At 31.6% G+C, this 15,374-nt stretch overlaps 1 protein-coding gene across 3 annotated transcripts; it reads right to left on the bottom strand.

Moving 5' to 3' along the window:
- Positions 1-7,216: 7,216 nt before the first annotated feature.
- LOC104701295 (glycerophosphodiester phosphodiesterase GDPDL1-like) lies at positions 7,217-11,082 on the bottom strand. 3 transcript variants are annotated; one of them, XM_087458852.1, is made up of 8 exons: positions 10,716-11,082; positions 9,898-10,191; positions 9,182-9,802; positions 9,057-9,095; positions 8,658-8,942; positions 8,306-8,450; positions 7,718-8,201; positions 7,217-7,628 (listed from the first exon to the last, which is right to left on the bottom strand). In XM_087458852.1, the coding sequence occupies exons 1-6, from the start codon at positions 10,852-10,854 to the stop codon at positions 8,317-8,319; spliced, it is 1,512 nt and encodes a 503-aa protein (XP_087314978.1). In that variant the 5' UTR covers positions 10,855-11,082; the 3' UTR covers positions 7,217-7,628; positions 7,718-8,201; positions 8,306-8,316. The 3 variants fall into 3 exon arrangements, with proteins under 3 accessions (XP_087314978.1, XP_087314979.1, XP_087314980.1); XM_087458853.1 differs by having other exon boundaries at positions 9,898-10,273; positions 10,716-10,968; XM_087458854.1 differs by lacking the exons at positions 9,057-9,095; positions 9,182-9,802; positions 9,898-10,191; positions 10,716-11,082.
- Positions 11,083-15,374: the final 4,292 nt, after the last annotated feature.

Here is a 15,374-nt window from a genome sequence, read left to right as displayed (position 1 = left end):
CTAGCGAATTATAGAGATGAAATTGTAATTCGCTTTGCTATTAATTTGTTACAAAATATATTTTGTTAACAATAGCTAATATTCTCTATGTTTCACAAAAATGTTATTTTGATATATTTCACAAAAATTAATAAAATTATTGAAAAGTTTTTTTTTTATCTTTTACAAATCCACTACATAAATGTATTTTTCTAATTTATAAACTGAAACAATAGTTATAAAGAAAATATTTAGTTTCAAAAACTGCATCGAAAAACAAAACAACGCTTTTTCTAAAAAATGTTTTAGAAAGGGTAAATTGTAACTAATATCAAGTAAACTTACTGAATTATGCAAATAAATACTGACAGTAAACATCGTCAGGGATTTGTTAACTTTTGTGTTTTTTTCTTTTTCTTTTCTTTTTAAGTTCAACGCACATGGAAAACTATGAGATAGTGTTGAAACAAAATATCAGAACCTTTTACGTTGCAATGTCTTATTTGGCTTCTTGCAGTGAATCTCTTACCTAATCTACACTTTAACAAGATTTTGTCTCAATATTTGGTTTCTTTTACTTTTGTAATTAATGTTTTATTTATGTCTCTTTCGCTAAAGAATTTTAAGTAGAGAAGAAAGTTGTTCATGTTCTAGACACACTTCATGACTCTAATTATTTCATCCGTTATGTCCACTTTTTGTTTGACAAGCCTCTTTTTGTCTACCCTGCAAAGCATCTTAAAATGTTACAAATATCTTTGCTTATTTTTATTATTGAAGGCCGGTTTTCGTGTCTTTTTGTAGACCGTAGACAACCTTACTCGAAAACTAAGAACCTTACTCAGAATATGTAGTTGTTCTCTGATGATCGTAGTGACCATGAATGAACGTATATACCGAGTTATATTTGAATCACGTACAAAATATGCGTGATTAAATTATCACGCTAAAAGGATAATTTGATTACCTATCTTTGAAAAATGACATTGTTAGAGCTTTTAGTTTGAACATTTATGCTAATGGCTTCTCTCCTCTACCTTGAAACTTGCGACTTTATGAAAATGCATATATTTCTTCACTCTAGCTTATTACTTAAAGAAAGTTTATAGTTGATATTGACACCTAAAATTTGGACTAGCAATATTTATGGAACTATTCTTCTCAACTCATTTGTTGAAAATTAGAATCCTGGCTATCTTGGTATATCTTTTATAATTAGGCTAACTTGGTATATCTTTTCTTCCAAATAGATCTTTCTTGTCACCCACATATTAATTATTAAATCCATATTTGTTCAAGTACTGATCATTACAGATCAGTTTTAGTAGGCTTATAACTGGCCCAATTCTAAGTTCGTTCAAAGGCAACGACAGTAAAATATTTTGAATATCAAGAATTCTTATAGTGGGCTAGTAGTAGTAGTAGTAAGCTAAGGGACTCGACCATTAGTATTAGCAAGAGAGGCCTTCGATGTTGCTTTGGGGAAAGCTCAAATTGATGACGTTTCTCTTGAATACTCTTTGGTCAAAAAAATCCGAGGCAGCTCTAATCAATGAAGACAAACTGATCTAGGAGATATTATGGTTTAGGTTTATCGGCAAATCACCTTCATTCCTCTCTTTCGGATCTGTTTTCGTGAAAAAGGTTAACATTTGGCATCGTAAAGAAACTTAAGAGCGAAGATGACATCCACAAACTCGAGAAATGCATATGTATTCAAAGCCAACTGATTGATCAGATTCTCCAAACCTCTCTGTATTTGGCATCATCTCCCTACCCCCACTTATGGATATAGTTCTTTTACGACCTTCACCATACATCTCCTTACCTTCCTTCATGGGTTTTTTTTTTTTGTTTTTTGTTTTTGTGGCTATATGTAACTTGCTCTGCCGTTCCAAAACAACCCAAACCAAGAAGACACACTTTTCATAGATAAAAAAATATCAGAACGTAAAGACATTTTATTATTATTATTACTAAGACTCAGATCAGTGCCGGCTCAAAGTTTTTTGGGCCCTTGGGCAAATTTCTTTTTGAATAAAAATTCAAAAAGGCTAATTTTTTTTTTTTTTGAACTTCTGATTATATGTTGAAAAATAAAGATTTCATTTTGATAATATATAATTACTTATCAAGATGTGAAGTATCCTTAGTGCAATGGTAAATGGTAAGTCTTTAATGCACAAGGCATCATCACACCCGGGATCGAGTCCCGCTCCCTACGAATGTAGGGATTTGGCTAATGGGCCGGCCAGTTGTGGTCCAATGGTTAACAAAAAAAAAAAAATATTTATCAAGATTATAAAAAATTATTTTCGTTCTATTGTTGGAGTCAGTTGAAATAATTATGGAAGATAAAATATCTTTTTAGTTATTGACTCATCAAAATAAATCCTTAAAACATATTTTAATATATTATTTTGTTTTACAAATTTCGTTTTTGTCTCTTTTATCTTACATATTTTTTTGTATCTCTTTATTTTGCTTTATTTATTTTGTGCCCCTTTATCTTACATTATTATTTTTTTATCTTATAATTTTTTTTATATAGAAAAAAAAATTATTTACCTCTTAAATCTTTGAACCCGGGGCAGTCGCACTGCTTCTCCCCCCAATTGAGCCGACACTGACTCAGATCCCCGCGATATCACGCAGAAGTATTTAAAAAAAAAGAAAAAATTAAATTTAAAATTACACATTATAAAATCATTTAAATGTAATAAAATAGTTTGAATACATAAACATTAAACATAAACTATTACTAAAAACACAAAGATCAAAATAAAAACTTACAACAAAAAAGATTATGTAGAATAGATGCAACTTTGTAAAAAATATTGTTTAAAGTATTATAGATATAAGATATTTTATGAGCAATTATGGTAAAGAGCTACAATTAAAAAAATTATTATAATAAAATGATCCTAAATGAGAATATTGAACTAATGGTTGCAATGAGTAAATGTAATTTTCTATTAAAAAAATATTTAATAATCAGTGAAACTGTATCAACAAAAAATTAAAATTAAAATACAAAACTTTTAAAACAAAATAAAATAAAATTTAAATATTAAAATACTTTTTAACAAAAAGTTACTATAAATAGACGCAACTGTAAATTTTACATTAAGTTTTATTAAATTTCTGTATTGCTATAATCATTTATAAAATTTTAGTTAGATTATAGAATAACATTGAATATTAGATATTAATATTCAAATTATTTGGAGTCAACATAAAACGGAAAATTTGTTTCAATGAACAATGATTGTTACTTATTAATGAAGAGAAAAATATATAGAAAGTTCAAAATTAAATACATGACGATTTAAATAGACAAACTTATTAGAATGAAAAGTTGTAATGAAAAAATATGAATAAATATAGTGAAAAGACACAACTCTACAGTGAACATATACAATTGGTTGAGTTTAAAAAAAACATATAAAAACAATTTTATTACAAAAAATGTACTACGAAAAGTCACAATTGTTGTTCGCATTTATTCATATTGTTATTATTATTTTTAAATATTAAATTATTTATTTTAATGAAAAGTTATGATAAATAGACGTAACTATAAATTCTATATTAAGTTGTATTAAAGTTCTCTATTGCTATAATCAGTTCTAAAATTTATTTAGATTATAGAATAACATTGAATATTAGATATTAATATTCATTTTCTTAGATTTAACATAAAATAGAAAATTTGTTTTAACGAATTTGTTATTTACTGATGAAGAGACAAATATACATAGAGTTCAAAAGACATGACTATTTAAATAGACACACCTATTAGAATAAAAAGTTTTGATGAAAAAATATAAATAAAATATAGTGAAAAACACAACTCTACAATGAACATATACAACTGTTTGAATTTAAAAAAAAATAAAAATTCTATGAAATGGTACCAAGAAAAATCGCAACTGTTGTATATGCACTTGATTATACCTTATAACCCATATAAACTGCTTTTAAATAGAAGACATCATTATTGCCATATTGAAAAGTCAAATAAAAAAACTCACTCTATAATCCATCTAACTCTTGGAAAAAATTTTCATTAAATTTTTATATTTAAAATTAATTAAAAGTTGTAAATTAAATTTATCATTCAAAAAATCTTTTGTTAAATCAGGAATCGGAGGAATTTTTTTACTTTTAAAAGAATGAATGCTAGAAAATAATTTAAAAAGCTGTAAAAAAAAGTTGAGATTGAAATTTTATATTATTTTGTGTCATGGCAAAAAAATGAAAACAGTTCAAACAGACAAATATATACAAATTTCAAAAGATACGAATATTCGAATAAACACAAATCTATAATGAACAGTTGCAACTTTACAAAAAAACTGTTACAATGAAAAATCGCAACTTTTTGTAAACCACACAATTTAAAATTTCTACAATTTATTTTGAAAAATTATCCAAAAGATAAGATTGAAGAAACACAAATTTTGGTGGCAGTTTATTGGGATTGCTATTATATATAGATTATTTTTTTTTCTTTAACAGGTTTCGGATAAGACATGTTTCAAACAGATTTAAAGTATGATTAAATTTTCTTGTTCCAATCTTTTTCACCATTTTCATATTGTGTGATAGAACAGAGGAGAACACAATGATCAATATGTATTTTTTCGCCGAAAAAATCTATGTTCATTAGGATCATATATATGGATGCTCTTTATGATCTCATCTTGTGTTTTCTCAGCTGAAGGGCTTAGCAGAAGCATGGACTCAATGGACGTTTACAAAACAATACGCGTTTCTCATTAACTTAATTAGGATTCAGACCCAACGACATCGCGTGGGGGAAATATTTTAGAAAAAAAAATTAAAATTTAAAATTATACATTATGAAATTATTTGAATACATAAACTGTTACTAAAAACACAATCATCAAAATAAAAACTTATAACAAAAAATATTATATAGAGTAGACGCAACTTTGCGAAACATATTTTTTAAAGTATTATAAATATAAGATATTTTTATGAAGAATTATGGTAAAGAGCTAAAATTAAAAAAAATCATTATGAAAAAGTTATCCTTACTGAGAATATTGAACTAATGGTTATAACGAGTAATGTAATTTTCTATTAAAGAACTATAATTAAAAATATATTTAATAATGAGTGAAACAGTATCAACAAAAACAGTATCAACAAAAAAATTAAAATTAAAATATACAACTCTTAAGAACAAAATAAAATAAATTGTAAATATTACAATAGTTTTTATCGAAAAGTTATGTTTAATAGACACCACTATAAATTCTATATTAAGTTTTATTAAATTTTTATATTACTATAACCATTTCTAAAATTTTAGTTAGATTATAGAATAACATTAAATCTAAGGTATTAATATTCAAATTATTTAGATTTAACATAAAATGAAAAATTTGTTTCAACGAACAATGATTTGTAAGATATGAAGAGACAAATATATAGAGAGTTCAAAAGATATGAAGAGACAAATATATAGAGAGTTCAAAAGATATGACTATTTAAATAGACACACCTATTAGAACGAAAAATTGTGATGAAAAAATATGAATAAAATATAGTAAAAAGACACAACTCTACAACGAACAAATACAACTGTTTGATTTAAAAAAAACAAATAAAATGATTTCTTTTTACAAAAAGGTACTACGAAAAGTCGCAACTGTTGTTCTTATTTATTCAGATTGTTATTATATTTTTTTTAACGGAAAGTTAAGATAACTAGAAACAACTGTAAATTCAATATTAAGTTGTATTTTTCTCTATTGCTATTATCATTTTTAAAATTTTAGCTAGATTATAGAATATATTCAATTATCTAGATTCAACATAAAATGAAAAATTTGTTTCAACGAACTTGTTAGTTAGTGATGAAGAGACAAATATAAAGAGAGTTCAAAAAGTATGACTATTTAAATAGACACACCTATTAGAACGAAAAGTTATGATGAAAAAATATAAATAAAATATAGTGAAAAGAAACAACTCTACAATGAACAGATACAACCGTTTGAATTTAAAAAAAAAAAACAAAGAAAAACATTTTTTTACGAAAAGGTACTACGAAAAATCGCAATTGTTGTATCTGCACTTGATTATACCTACAAACTCCTATAAACTGCTTTTAAATAAAAGACATCTTTATTACCATATTCAAAAGTCAAATCCAAAAACTCAATATATAATCCATCTAACTTTTGGAAAAAGACTCTAGGTATAAAATTAACTAAAAGTTGTAAATTGGATTCATCATTCCAAAAATCTTTTGTTAAATCAAGAATTGGAGGAATCTCTTTACTTTTAAATGAATGAATGCTAGGGAATAATTTAGAGAACTGTAAAAACCGTTGAGATTGAAATTTTCTATTATTTGGTGTCATGGCAAAAAAAATGAAAAAAATGAAAACAGTTCAAACAGACAAATATATATAGATTTCAAAATAAACGAATATTCAAATAGACACAACTCTACAATGAACAGTTGCAACTTTACAAAAAACTGTTATAATGAACAATCACAACTTTTTGTAAAACACACAATTTAAATTTTCTACAGATTTGTTGGAAAATTATCCAAAAAGTACGATTGAAAAAACACAGCTTTTGGTGGCATTTATTTGGATTGCTATTATATATAGGTATTTTCATTAAATTTTTATATATGAAAGCATCTTTATTACCATATTGAAAAGTCAAATCCAAAAACTCACTATGTAATCTTTCTAACTCTTGGAAAAACACTCTAGGTATTTTCCTTAAACTTTTATATTTAAAATTAACTAAAAGATGTAAATTAGATTCATCATTCCAAAAATCTTTTGTTAAAAGAATGAATGCTAAAAAATAATTTAGAAAAATGTATAAACCGTTGAAATTGAAAATTTAGTTGATTTCGTGTCATGGTAAAAAAATGAAAACAGTTCAAACAGAGAAATATATATAGATTTCAAAAGATACGAATGTTACAATCAACACAACTTTATAGTGAATAATTGTAACTTTTCATAAATAACCGTTTTAATGATCCATCATGACTTTTTAGAAAATATCCAAAAGGTACAATTGAAAAAACACATATGTTAGTCGCATTTATTCGGATTGTTATTATTATATAGATTATGAACATGTACTCAGAGGTTAGTTAGCTCGCCATAGAGATAAAACAGTTGCCAAACAATCATTTTCTCTGATTTGACGTTGTCACGTTGCTCATGATAAATTAATTAAAGGCAGCTTTAGACGATGGAGACAGAGTACCAACAGATTTAGGCGAGAGTATAGTGTAGTAACTATATTTTTACATGTTTTAATTTATGGTAGCGAATTTTAAAATTTGAATGACACAATTGTTCATCACATAAGTAGAAGAGAGGTAAAACCCGAGAGGAGAATAGATAGAGTGAGTCGTATTTGTCCACTAGGTGCTTGTGCATTCTTTGATGGGGTTGAGGTTGGTGCTTTTGCTGTAACCGGAGGTAGTGGTGGCTCAATGAGGTCAGCATCTGTGATAATTAGATTTGGAGCTTCCGCCGGTGGTAAGGATAGAGGACTCACAAGAGTATTTAAGAGGTCACCGGGTTGAATGGCTGACATGTAAGGTGGTATTACTTTTCTGCCCAAACATCGATTCCCTGAAGAAGATAAACAAAGTTAGGCATTGATGTTAATATTTTTTTTTGTTGTTGTGAGACCCTTTTGGTGTAAATTTTGAACCACTTACTTTTGTATCTTGCAGCTGTGAAAGGGAACTCTGTAATGGTTCCATTGATACCCAATCCATAGGTATATGTGTTTATCTCAACAGTCGCATCTGAAAAGAAGTCATATGCTTGATAGACAAACTCATTCCGAAACAGTTCCACATAAACCGGGAGCTGAGACTTCTGGAGTCTCTCCACAACTTTGGTTTGCCCAGTGACAAACGCATCAGAGTCAGGAAAGACTGATGCTTTGTTGATGACAACAGCGTTAGCGAATTTCTTTATGTCTGCGATACCATAGTCAAGAATTTCACCAATGGTTTCATCAATTTTGTAGACAGTCTCGTACTTGCACTGCTTCTTGAAGTCAACTAGAACCGAGCTGTTGGTTGATTGAATCATGACCTTTGTGGTTGTACTATTTTCGTAGCCAGTCTCTTTGAGTGTATCAAGAACTGCTTTAACCACATCAAGCCCTTGCTTTTCTCTCAGGTATGCTGCATTCTGAGGGGCACAAATAAAAACAAAAACATAAAGGCTTGGCCAATAGATGACATCAGGGTTCCTATTAATAAAGTTTCAAGACTGAGAGGTACACGAGAACCCACCTCTACTCTGATCAAAACACCGGAGAGAGAAGTGGATTTTTTGCTAATTCTAGGAACTCAGAAAGCGAAATAAGCTTCCCTGAATTTTTCTCTTTCGGATTCCTAAACATATTGTAATAACTCTGGTAAGGGTTTGAAATAGCAGCTGCACAAAAACATGGGAGAATAGTTATTGTAACTCTCAATCTAGAAGAATGTGAAATTGTGAAGAAAACAGATATTTTTGCATCTTATATGTAACCTTTTTAAGTTAACCAAGAGTAGAAACAGAAGCTCTCTTACTATATATAGAGTGAGCAGAACAGACAAGCGTTTGTCTGACACAAGTGCAATATTTAAAGCAGGAACTTACGAGTCAAGCTCTGGATCTCAGTCCATGTGAGACTAAAAGTGTATATTCCACCAACTGAGCTAATCTCAGGAACAGTAGTTGAACGGTTGCTAAACTGACTTTGGGCGACCGTTGTGCTGTCCTTGAGATCTACCGTCCTTAAGCAAAAGGGTTTACCGTCGCTGGACAATTGGACAGAGCAATCGATAACATCAGCACCATCTTTAATTGCCTTCTCATATGCTAAGTTTGTACATCTAGGATAGTCCCCACTCGCACCATCTTTTGATATAACAAGAAAATCCACTGAGGCATGAACCATTTGGTAGATGCTTAAGTCAGTTATAAGACTGTTTTATATTTTTGTTCGGTTAGTAAGAACAGAAAAAAAAAAAAACACATGTACACACATCTCATTACCTTGTTTTGTAGCGTTTCTGCCAATGTGGGCGAAGCAATCTGAGATATATGAAAATGTTTGGTTTTGAGTATTTCCAACAAATGTTTTAAGACGAAATTGTGAATGTATAAGAATTTTTGCTTACCAATGGATGTAGATGCAGTTAAGGGAAAATCAGAGAGCATGCCATCGACAGAGAAATCGCCATTGTCCACAAAAGATAGATACTCAGACACTGGATCGAAACTATAGTTATATGCAATATCAACATCACTGGCGAAACCTGACACATATACTTCTAATCCTGCTTTGTGAGCATCTTGAACTAATGATGTAGGAGGAAGCAAGTACTGCTTGTCATCGAGTGGCAATATGTAAGACTTGGGAACAAGAATCCCTGAAGCAAACGTCTTGACAAAAGTTAGGTTACCCAAGATAGAACCGTAGGTTTGGTTTGTTGTCGGCTCGAAATCTTCTTTCCTAAGAAACTGGAACACAAAACTCGGTCCATTACGCTTGAAACGGCCAGCAATTTTCTTAAAGAAATTCACTTCAGGGGAAGAGATGAAGTCCATGGAAACAGTTTTTGAAGCTGATAATAGAAAACTGCTCATGCTTAAATTGTGTTCCTCATAGAACGCATCGTGCTGAACATTTAACCAAAAACCTCCTTGTGGCTTAATCTGCTCGGCTACATTTTGAATCGTGAGAATCGTATATCCATTTCCATCGAATCTATCTGATCGTGATAATATTCCTCGAATCACTGTGGTGAAGAGTAATGTGTAAGAAATTACAAGAAATACCAAAAGAAATTTCGTGACACTCTAGGAATGCACTAACTGAGTCATAAACACTTACAGGTCACATTCTGGAGATCTCTCAAGGTGGAATCAATGGCGAACCAACCCTGAGTAGTGACTCCATTAACCGGGTAAGATTTTTTGCGCTTTGGGTAAACAAGATCAATATTCGAAGCATTGGCCATATTTAATTCAGGGAAACAAATCACAGCCCCGTCTTTGGTTAGCTGAACATCACACCACATAACAACATCAGCTACACTTGTCTGGATTGCAAGATTGTAAGCATCAAGACTCGAATCTGGTAACAATCCAGAAAACCCACCACGAGCAATCACAAGTGGAGCATCACCTAGTAAATAAATAAATAGATAATCTGACATTATTTTTATTACTTAGACCATGTACAGTGGTAGTCTCACTGAGTCTATCACCTACAAAAAAAATATACAATATTGAAAAGTAAAAAAGAAATTTTGAGAATCTTGTGAGAGACTTATTTGACACATGTAGGGATATCATCATAATTGGTTCTGAATTTTATTTATAATTAAACAAAAAATAAAATTTTAAAAAAATTATTAAAATAATATATTTGAGAGATTAATAGAGGTTCTCCCTACTTACAGGCTCTTAGATAACAAAAGTATATATGCTTCCATAATTAAAGTAAATTATTAGACTTTTAATATTTGGGAACTTTCCTTTATTTAATCAACATGAAGTGAACTTAACTTTTCAATATATATAACTGTTCACCTTAAATCAGTTCGAAGTTATTATCCCAACTTTTACTACATACTACTTGAGTACAAAAATCAAAGTTTCTTGGAAACCATGCACAAAAGAAAGAGAGAAAGTGAGAGCAACTCTCACCACTGAGCGTCTGCCATCGACTTGTAGATCTTTCAGCATCAATTTGAGCAGCAAACAACTGAATCAGAACGACACCACAGAATAAAAGCGTTGAAGATCGGATTACTAGCTTTATCGGATTTGCTGTCCGGGAATTCATGGTAACTTCACCGGCTTCTTATTTTGTTTAAAATTAATATTTTAACGCATTAGCATTGTACTCTCATTGTGAAGAAATACACAGACGAAGGAGTCTTTTTAATCAATTGGCTTTATTAGTTGACTTGTAGTAGACAAATATAGAGAGTCTCAAAAGCTTTTTTTTTTCCTTTTTGCTATTTTTTTTTTGATTAAACACTCTTTAATCATTTAATCATTCTTGTTGTTTAGTTGACTCGTCTCTTCGTTACGTTCTTTTAAAGCAAAAACTCTCGTTGGGTGTTCAACAAAAAAAGAAACAAATAGAACCCCTGTTTTTTAAATCAACGGGCGTTAGTCGGGTGGTGAGAGAGGACCTAACGATTAATCAGGAAATCGGATTTAAATTGGGGACTAATTTTAAGGTTTTTCATTATTATATATAATAATAACATTATATATAATAATAAATAATAAAATAGTTAACTTTCATAGTTATATAACTTGTTTGTCCTGATAATACAAAAATGTTTGCCAGTTCAAACGGTTTAAGACTCAGTAAGACCGTGTGATATTGCGGCTTCCACTCCTCTCTATATCCATTTTTGTATTTATTAATAGGGCAAAATGGTAATTTTAAGATCGTCTTCTTCACGCGATTCAACGACTGCAAACCCTAATTTTTGACCGCCCACTCTTTTTTAACTTAGTTTCTACCCATTTTATATTATTTTCAATTAGATATGGTATAAAAATAGTAGATCTCCATCCTTAACATCATATTTAAGTAAAAGAACAAATCAAAATTGAGTTTTTATTTTTTTTTTCGGATTTTCTTCCCGATTTGGGTGTAATCGCGGCGGCTCTTTGCTGCCTAGCAATTCCACGCCGTATAATCAGCCGATTTTTAGAATAGGGAATAGAACTGATCATTTAATATAGAAATATTTACTCAAATATTATAAAAAAGTAAGAATATTATTAATATATTATACATTTTATAAAAATTAATCATATACTTAGTATTTTTGGTGTAATTCCAATCAATACCTTTAGTTAGTTTTTTATTTTTAATTTTAAAAATATGAAAAAAAATCCACGTCATTAGTTTAAATCTACGTTATTGTCTATAGTTATACATGTCACTAATGATTAAAAAAAAAGAAAACTGAATCGTTTTTGTGTTACTGTTCAAAAAAAAATGTCTTTCTCTATGGACGATTTCCAGTGCTACTCTCTCTCTCTCTCTCTCTTTCTATGGGTGATTCCTTCGACGAACCCTAATTCTCAGTGCTACTCTCTCCCTCTCTCTAGTCTCTCTTGGCCGCTTATCATATTATCGGCAATTCTCTCTTTGTCTCTCTAGTGTCGTCTCAACTCGAGTTGGGACAACTGGTTTTGTGTTCGTATTTTATGCTTTACGGTTGATTTATGTATTGTGGTTGAGTTTCTTTTATGTTGCGGCTGAGTTATTTTATGTTTTACGGCTGATTTATGGTTATCAATGTATTTGTGGCTGAGTTTATTTGATGTTGCGGCAGAATTATTTTATACTTTATGGCTGGTTTATGCTTATCAATGTATTTGAGGCTGAGTTTGTTTTACGTTGTGGTTGATTTATCTTATGCTTTACGGCTGAATTATGCTTATCAATGTATTTGTGGCTGAGTTTGTTTTATGTTGCAGCTGATTTATTTTATGCTTGACGGCTGAATTATATTTATCATATGACTAAGATTATTTCTAAAGAACAAGTAAGGGATTAGCCTCCAAGACTTTACGCAGAAAGAGAGTCTATTCTAGAGAATAGACTAATTATAATTATAAGATGTGATATTTCCCTGGGATTAAAGAATCAATAGGACAAGATGCGTGAGATGAAATGAAGAAGTTATCTATTAGAATAATTGTTAAGCTAGCTGAAAGCCAATTCGTGTGGTTTGGTAAGACTGAACATTTTCTACTATGTAGACAATTAAGAATACATAAAAAGGAGATTTGGTGTCGCGTCGGTGGTCAACCTAGCAGGTTTGGCTTGAATGAATATGGTCATAACATGGAGTCAAACACAGATCCAATGCATACAACAAAGTTTGAACCTAAAGTTAACTACAAAACGTTTTTCAAAGATTTGAATGTTCCTTGTGGGAAAGGTCCAAAGTTAGATGAACTGAGGGTAGAATTATTTGTGTGCACACATGGCCTCTTGAAAACCATAAATGATTGTGGCTGTTGATTCTTCAAGCCATTGGACTTTATGGTTTGCATCATAACTCTAGAATACCATTTGAAAGTGCAAAAAGAGGACAATTCTTATCATCTATAGGTAAGAAGGCAATTCTTTAACACTATTATCAGGAGTTTCCAGATCGATCTGCCTTGCAAACCTTAGTGTCCGATGTGACTTCCAATAATTCATATGTTGACTCAAAGAGAATAACCCAGTCGTATCGTAATGATAATTTAACGCCCCAACCGCCAACCTCTCAGTGGAACCCATGTCAAATCCCAGTCCATGGGCCCACTTTCTTTAAGGGGCCTCACGTCATCTCACTAGGCCCGTGTGCCCATCTATATCTGACGGTCCGTTTGCTACGTCCGGGAGGTTTTAAAGAGTTGTTACCGTCCATACAAATCACCACAAGATATTTCCTTGTGTTTTGTCTTCACTCGCACAGTTCCGACAGTCACTTCCTGGAAGGTCACCCATTGAGAGACTACTCCAGCATAAGCACGCTTAACTGTGGAGTTCTCTCAGAACCCTAGACCGAAAAGATAAATGCACTTTGGTGACATAGATGGCCAAATCAATTTTTTAAACCTCTTCACATGTCTCTGAAACCGAGATGTCACAATTCACCGCCAATAACAGATCGCAACGTCCTCGTTGCACACCAAGACCATCACCCCCAACTTGTGTGAGTCCACTCGACTCCACACTTGTCTAGGTTCGGCTCTGATACCACTTGTAACGCCCCGGCCGCCAACCTCTCAGTGGCCCCATGTCAAATCCCAGTCCATAGCCCCACGTTCCTTAATGGGCCTCACGTCCTCTCACTAGGCCCGTGTGCCTATCCATATCTGATGGTCGGTTTGCTACATGCAGGAGGTTTTAAAGACTTGTCATCGTCCCTACAAATCACCACATGATTTTTCCCTGCGTTTTTTTCTCTCTTGCACAGTTCCGACAGTCCCTTCTTGGAAGGTCACCTATCCTGAGAGTACTCCAGCATAAGCACACTTATCTATGGAGTTCTCTCGGGACCCTTGACCGAAAAGATAAGTGCACTTTGGTGACATAGGTGGCCAAATCAATTCTTTTAAACCTCTCCGCATGTCTCTAAACCGGGGTGTCACAAGTAAGTCATCCATAATATATATAACTCAGCTAAAAACAACCTATACTTCAGCCGTAAACAACCTATATGTCAGCCATAATGTATTAATAAATCAGCCGAAATGTAAATGACACAACCGTAACGTAATGATAAGTCAACCAATATATATTAATAAATCAGCCGAAATGAGAATAACCCAGCCGTAACGTAATGATATGTTAGCCATAATATATCAATAAGTTATCCGTAAACAATCAATAAGTCAGCCGCAACATATTAATTAACTTTATACTAAAATAATTATTGATAAATATTCTGACCTCTCAAGGTTTAACTGACGGATCAACGTCAAGAATAAAGTCCCTGTAAAGAACTTAATAATCAACGTCACCAATGTCATCAATCTAGCACTTAACAATCACGGTAATCGGATTTGATACTGGTACATCAAAATGAAATCCATCCCTTAGAAAAAAGTTTAAGTCGTTTTTCCAACTCGTCTTTGCTCCCGCATCGTTGTGCGAGGTTTAGCGAAGACATCTCCAACCTTAAAGCCTCTGATTCCCAATCGATCCGGTCATTTCAATGTTCTGAGGAGTTGGTGAATGTTATTCTTTATTTTGAGGCTCACCGTATACAATAAAGTTATCATCATCAGGCGACGCACCATCGAAGTCATCGAAAACATCAAATCGGCTTGAAAATTTATCATCTTCTTCTTCGTCATCTGCTTCTTCGCCATTTTTATCTTCTTCTTTGTCTTGGTTTTTACTATAATCATAAGAGAAACCATCGAATCCTCCACCGTAATCTTTATATCTAGATTCTACTTTTGAGTCAGAAATGATTGATCGTTTCATCCTTCCTCTCGAAGTATTAACTCAGTCACATTTTTTGACAAATCAACCATCGGGTAAAACCTCATCCATAATTACAGCTGTTATATGATCATGAGACCATCCAAGAAGATCCTTGACTCTTGTTCAACACGAACAAAATTGAAGATCAATCCTTCCAACCAAAAAATCATTTGCGATACATTCCATTTGTCAAAGGATTCAACACGAACAAAGTTGAAGATCAATCCTTCCATCCAAACAACCATTTGTGATACATTCCATTTGTCAAAAGAGGTTAATCTAGTTGTTCACTTGAAGAGTTTTAGGTTCAACTTCCAGAATTATGTATGGAAACCAGGTGTTGT

Source organism: Camelina sativa, chromosome 7 (genome assembly GCF_030686135.1).
Source record: "Camelina sativa cultivar CO46 ecotype springtype chromosome 7, ASM3068613v1".
Lineage (NCBI taxonomy): Eukaryota > Viridiplantae > Streptophyta > Magnoliopsida > Brassicales > Brassicaceae > Camelina > Camelina sativa.
The sequence above is the reverse complement of the archived record's forward strand: the minus strand, read 5'-3'. Positions and strand labels throughout refer to the sequence as shown.